Genomic DNA, 7,097 nt, shown 5'->3' on the forward strand with positions numbered 1-7,097 from the left:
GAATGTTAAAGTGTGTTCCAAAATTAATACAGTGATGTTTGAAGACTGTTAGTTACAATGTGTTTGAAAACTGTTACAAATTGATTTACAATTTGTTACACAACGATAGATATGAAATCATATGAAATGCATGTTCTTCGCTTTTTAGGAGGCCTTGACATTGAGATAAAGTACAAGTCTACACGTGCAACAAAGAAGAGCACCATTCTGCAATCAGCCGAGTACATTTTACCAGCACATGTGACAGTAAGCCTGTATGATAAAAATGTAGCTGCATACGAGATTGTAACATCGGAGCCTTGTAACATAATCACCTTGCTACTTCCAAATATTATGTTTATTGAGTTTAACGAGATTGTATGATTACCTTAATACACGAACTTCATATTTCATAGTGAAACAACAACAACTCACTATGATGGTTAACACCAAAGTGCAAATCTAGTTACAATTCGTGCGTTCTTACTTACAGTTTTGTTTGTTCTTAGTTACAACAATGAAAATTAATTAAGTGTCTGAGACAACCCTAACTGCAAATTACTAGAGCATTGGATGAAAAGAACATACGAATGGCTGACAGATGTTGAAAGATTGGATCATAAACTGACCAAGGGCATAAAATGTTACAATGCAAAATGTTGGGCCACCCAACAAATAAAAGAAGGTAAAGTGCAAAATTATTTAGAGCGTTACTGTGTATGCAGTTTGTTTGAAACTTATCCTCAATAATGTGTAATTCTGTATGCACATGACAGTTACATGTTGGTGTACAGGTCTTTTCAGGATAAAAATTGCCAAAAATTGTGCTAAAATCTGTAACTGATTTGCAACACGACGTAACACGAAGCAAGATTCTCGGTACTACAAATTTCACGCTTTGTACATAAGTATTTTGATCCGACATGGTTTATGCGCTACATGTGAGTATACAGATTCCATTCCCGTGATGTACTAGTTAGCCTCATATGCATTTAGGTCTGATCTTTTACCATATTAGAGGGTATTGTGGACTATAAAAGACCCCCTTTGTAGGTGTATATTCCTTACACAGACAAGATCCAGTTTGTTCGCCCCTCTTTCATTTTTACTCGCATTATTATTCAATTTCACACTTTCAATTTCTCTTCATAGTAAAGTGGCAATGGATCCATGTACTCAATTCATTTTTTGTTATCTTCAACCTCCCTACAACAGGGATTACAGTCTCATCAATACAGTGTTCAGTTTTAAACCAAATCTTGGGAGCCAATTAAACGCATCCAGGTTTGCTTGATGTTCGGGAAGATCTCGCTATTTTAATGAGATGTTCGAGAAGGTCTCGTTACATGCAATGTTTTGGGATTCGAAACGATCATCTCTATATTCTCATTAGACACTTAATAAAGTATCTAAAAAATTTAATGTGTCGGGGGGGGGAATTATTATTTGTGCCAAGAGCAATTGCACAAATAAGAGAAGAGGAAAGGTTCATCAGACGTTAACTAGTTGTAGTATCACTAGTTGTAACATCGGGGAATATCATTAGTTATAAAATTACTAGTTGTAATATTACTAGTTTTAACTAGAGAAGACGAAAAGCTGCCGATTGCCAATTCATTAGTTGTAATAAATTGTAACAGACACCTAATTCGTTGTAATGCAATCTATACATCTTGTTATGACTATTTGTTGTATTTTAAATATTAGTTACCCCACTTTCAAATTAGTTGTCCCAACGAAGTATCATGTTCTTCTGCGAAACGGTTACTTGGCATGTGGTCGTGTGGAACCAATCCGAAACTCCAATTGTAACTTCATTTCCGTACTAAAGGAGTAATACCTATTGAAGTGCCTGTAATACTATCTGTAATATTCATCGTTAACACAATTGTAAATCACATGTCTAAGTTTTAACATAGACAAATATAACAAGGTGCCTGTACAAGCACATCACTAAGTTGTAACAGTTTATTAACTTCTTGTAACGTACATATACGACATTCCCTGGTAGGCACGACATGGCTACATTTAGTAAATGTTCGTCCATAAATACAGCAAATCTAGTGTTAGACACCTTCATGTTTGAAAAATCTGGTGCTAGACACCTAATGTTTTAAGTAGTTTTAGAGTTACAGTCAACAAGCATAATTCATTGAGAGATTGTACATTAAAATAAGCTTACAATACGAAACCAATCAAAACTGAGCAATATCTTCTCTGGACAAATACGAACGTCAGTAAATAAGGTGAACTTGGGGGACGGAAAGCAACGAATTCAATTGTTTGGAACAACCAATTATTTTGTATTCATAAAAATTATAGATACACATCATTCATCAACCTGCAACTGAGAGGAGTTGACGTCAATAGTTAGTCGCAATCTCTGGGTGTTATTTCTTTCCTAAAATGCGTAACGATGACAAATCAGCCAATACAGTTAATGGAACATACGGTTAATGATATACGCTTGTCACCTGGGGTGATGGTGAAAATACATGATATGCATCATGATCACAGTGTGTTGAAATTGCCGCACACTTCGCCTACATTGTACAATATAATTATTCAACTGTCAACAACTCATTAGTAATGCCTATATTGCTCAGTTACAATACTAAATTGGACTAGACATTATAACAAAAATGATATTTCAGACCATTAAAATATCTCTGACGGAGTTATGGTTAGAAAATATAAAAAATTTAGGGTGCATTCATTCTATAGAGATACTTCCATGAGGCCCCTGATTAGCCAATCGGTGGACTTTCGAATAATACAAAATAATATGCCATTAAAGTATTATATGTTAACTACAAAATATGCATGCTTCGACAGTGTTCAGATACCCACCATTACAATTAAAGAAAAAATAGCTCTACGATACGAAAAAAGAATTTTATTTTATCTACTAAATGTATGTATACCATTGGACTTTTCTTGATTTTGGAGCAACAGCGTTTGGAGAGCCATTCACTGACTGGGTCATTGAATGCATCTACGAGTTTTGTGTGGACCAAATAATTGTATAAAACAGACAAAAAGGGAATATCAGAAGGGATGTTAGTTGTAACAAAATCATCACACAATGTAACATCATCATAACTAATTGTGCTGTAAGAAACATCCAAATAAAAGTTAAAGTCATGCCTATTTTATACTAACCGAAACTGAGTCAGTTGATGAACGGTATCCAATAAACATGTGTTCATAAAATGAAACCGATGTCGGCTCCGATTCTGAGACTTGTATTATTGACACGACAATAATGTTATTTTATAGTGAATGGTACTTATGGATTAGTTAACTGTATAACGATAACATTGTTGTAGCATAAATATTAACATCCCGTGTATATCCTACATTACTCATCCAAAACCTGCCTCCTTTCCCATTAGCTCGTGGCTCTGTTTTAATGAAAACCCAGCATCCTCACTTATTTCAACTTGGAATTCTTGAGTCTCACTCACTTTTCTTTGTGATGGCATCATATGCGAACATTGAGCAATGTGCAGCTCATGGTTATATTCTAAGACAGGGTAATGCACATGGTACTTCATTGTCCCTCTAAGCAACACGATAACTATTTTAGCTCTACACCCTGTTTTCGTCGGCGCTCGTGTCCTTTTTGGCATCACATCACCTTCATATTTGCACTTCACACCTTTCTTGCAGCAACTATATCTCCTAAACGTGATCACGTCGTCTTTGTCTTTATTCAGATAATCTTTACGTACACTAGAACTCATTTTAAAGGCATATTTATTGTAAAACTTGTAGTCATCCTTTTCACTGTTGAACTCCATTCCTAACTCAAGAATCCTATTTTCTGTCAACTTGCTGCAATCCATTACTTTTGCTCCTACCAATTATGCATCAAACACCATAATTTGTAACATTTCATGAATTGTATGTACATAAATGACAAGATAAATATATATTACCATTCAGAGTGTGTTATAAATCACATATTACTCGTATACCAAATCCTATTATTATACTTGTCAATACGATTAATGAATCACATCACCTTACTTTTACTCTAAAACAACGACATTATCTATGTACTAATAGAACTCCATGTATACTAAGTTATACGGATTGTAATGTATTGGTCACACGATGTAAGTCTATTTTAACTGTATGTACATCCACTCTACTGATTATATTTAGGTTCTAAGTTCTTTAGTTTACTAGATCTTATGTCATTCGTTAATGATAACCGCCTAAGCCAACTGTGCATTTTCTACTATTTCTACATTTTGAGGACCAAACAAACATTTTCTACTCATTGTAATATATTTCTTACATCATGTAATTAACTTACAACACCAGGTATATTCTTTTATTATTTACATATATGTCTTTTCCTCTGCTTCACCTCAATCAACTCTACGCCTCCATTTTATACATACTACATGGTCAGGAGAGAGACAAACTAATATTGCATGATGAGTATGGACCAACTACATATTACTCATTTAACACACTATATTCAGTCACGTTACCTTGGTCTTAACCATATGCTTTATGTTTCACCGAATTCGGAGAGCGCAGTTGCTTCTGCTATTAAGTTGCACGACAAAATCTAGATTCGTGAGATGATGAATTTCCTCTGTTTGCTTCTACCTTGCCGCTTTCCTTACACACATTCAAAATGGATACAACACTCTCATACCCAACTTCAAAATGCATACAACACTCTCACTGCACTGTTTGCTTTCTTCCATATTCACTCAACATCATACCCCAGCTCTCTCCACCCACTTTTCTGTCAATTGCTACCTTCAGCAAGACGCCTCCTCTCTTCCCTCAGTTTTGTTTTGTGCGGCTCTCTACATTTCTGTTTGTTTTCTTCCTTATTCACTCAACACCATACCCTGGCTCGCTCCACCCATTTTTCTGTCAATTTGCTACCTTCAGCAGGACTCCTCGTCTCTTCCCTTAGTTATGTTTTGTGCGGCTCTCCACTTTTCTGTTTGCTTTCTTCCTTATTCACTCAACACCATACCTCAGCTCTCTCCACCCACTTTTCTGTCAATTGCTACTTTCAGTAGGACGCCTCCTCTCTTCCCTCGATTTTGTTTTGTGCGGCTGATTCAAATTTTTAACTTGATTTTCAAAATTGAAACTCTTCCGTTTGGTCCGTCATGTTCCCGTTTTGGCTAAACATTTTTTTTTGAAACGGCATCGTTTTTGGAACCTGTTGAAGGCTTCCTGACGTGGAATATTTCTCACCTCACATTTGGGTTTTGTGAGGAGACCGTTCAGGAGCGGTCGGCCTGATGACCGCTCCTGCCCCGTATCCCTCTTTTTCTCTCACGCAAGGACCGAAGCAATTGATTCCTCGTGCGGCTGCTCTGTGTATTTAAGCATGAGAAGCCCTCAAGCTTTTGCATAAGTGGGCTGGCCCACACCCAACACTTTTTAGGATTTTCTTAATTTCTCTTGACTTTTGTTTGATACTTAAAACTTTTAACGTATTTGTTTTTTTTTAATCTTTCGGTAGTTTAGACAAATATAAACGCTCTCATGAATTTATTTTTAAGTTATTACAATCTTATTTTCTATATTTTGTCAAATAGGTCTTATGAATTTAGTTATAAACTCATCACTTTTCCTTTCAAGTTTAAAAATGCCATAAAAAATATTTTATAGTTATTTCTTTTGTTGTTTAATTACATGTATAAATTAAAATATATTTATGACGTCATCTAGTTATCTAAATTTTAAATCCCTATATAATTAGTTAAACTTATTAACATCTAATCCTTGAAATCGGTCAAGTTGCTGCCTGACCCGAGTTTCAAAATAGTGATGCAATCACTTAGAAAGGACAATGCAACGAGGTGGGATGGGCAAGCCATCAGTCATCACTAATTCATTATCGATTTATATATCATAAATACCTAGAACGAAAATTAACATAACTTCAATTGTTTGGATTTTAAATTTTGATATGCCTAGAGTAAATATTAACATAATTCCATTACAGATCTAATTTTAATTTGGATTTGCTTGTCTCATTTTTTTTTCCTTTTTAGAAATTAACATTTATGTAACTTCATTCTAAATCCAATTCTACTTCATAAGTTGTTTTGCTTTATTCTTCTTCTTTTTAACTAACATTAACATTACTTTATTTTGAATCCAATTATTTCCACATAGAAATTGGCAATTTTCTTCCTTCCGTGATTGTGGAAGTGGGCAAACTTTGGAAATCTGAGTGAAAAGTCTTTTCTTATCATAACAAAAGGAAGAGAATAGATAAAACCTCGCATGGCATATGAGGCATTGGTTATGTTTTGGTGGAAATGGAGATAGGAATTGGTAACCTTGCTAGACAACATTCTAACCTCGCAATGGGGAAGTCCTATGCATCATCTATTACCTGGCATTTGCTCTTTGTTTTACTATCCTTGTGTGATAAATTAATTAATATACATAGAATATCACTAAGATAACTTCAATTTAAATGTAATTTTATTTTGGGTTTTCTTGTTGGGAATTATTTTCATTTTAGAAATTACAGTTAAGTTAGCTTCCTTCCAAACCTAATTCGATGTCATAAGTTGGTTAGTTTCTTTTTCGTTTATAGAAGTTAACATTAACATACATTCCAAATTCAATTATGTCTACTATAGAAACAAAAAGTGCTCTTCAGACTTCTTCTATTTCCGGATGTGGAATTATGGCTAGTAAGGATTTTAGAGCTGTAGTAATGTTAAAAAGAAAAAAGTTTGGGGAAATATTCTGTATTTCACACACTAGTTACAATGATATATGCCCTATATGTAGACTTACAACATAATAAGATGTAATGAACCTAGACAAAAATAAAAATGATAACTAACGTATTCTATCCTCATCAATGGTAACTAACCTATTTTATCATTATCATATCGCTAATTGATATATAATTTAAAATTCAAAATACATACCTGTAACTCACTCCAACACTCCCCTCAAGTTGGTGCATAGAGATCATATATGCCCAACTTATCAAGTGAGTTGTAGAAGTTCTTAATTGGCAAAGTTTTGATGCATATATCAACTAGTTGATTTTTAGATTTCATAAATGGAAACCATATCACTTTATTTTCAAGATTTTATTTAATGAA

At 34.3% G+C, this 7,097-nt stretch overlaps 1 protein-coding gene across 1 annotated transcript; it reads right to left on the reverse strand.

Moving 5' to 3' along the window:
• Positions 1 to 2,308: 2,308 nt before the first annotated feature.
• Positions 2,309 to 3,827, reverse strand: LOC140012783 (uncharacterized). Its single transcript, XM_072061086.1, has 3 exons — positions 3,447 to 3,827; positions 2,454 to 2,522; positions 2,309 to 2,380 (listed from the first exon to the last, which is right to left on the reverse strand). The coding sequence occupies exons 1-3, from the start codon at positions 3,825 to 3,827 to the stop codon at positions 2,309 to 2,311; spliced, it is 522 nt and encodes a 173-aa protein (XP_071917187.1).
• Between the last annotated feature and the right edge of the window lie 3,270 nt (positions 3,828 to 7,097).

Source organism: Coffea arabica, chromosome 8e, assembly GCF_036785885.1.
Source record: "Coffea arabica cultivar ET-39 chromosome 8e, Coffea Arabica ET-39 HiFi, whole genome shotgun sequence".
Taxonomy (NCBI): Eukaryota; Viridiplantae; Streptophyta; class Magnoliopsida; order Gentianales; family Rubiaceae; genus Coffea; species Coffea arabica.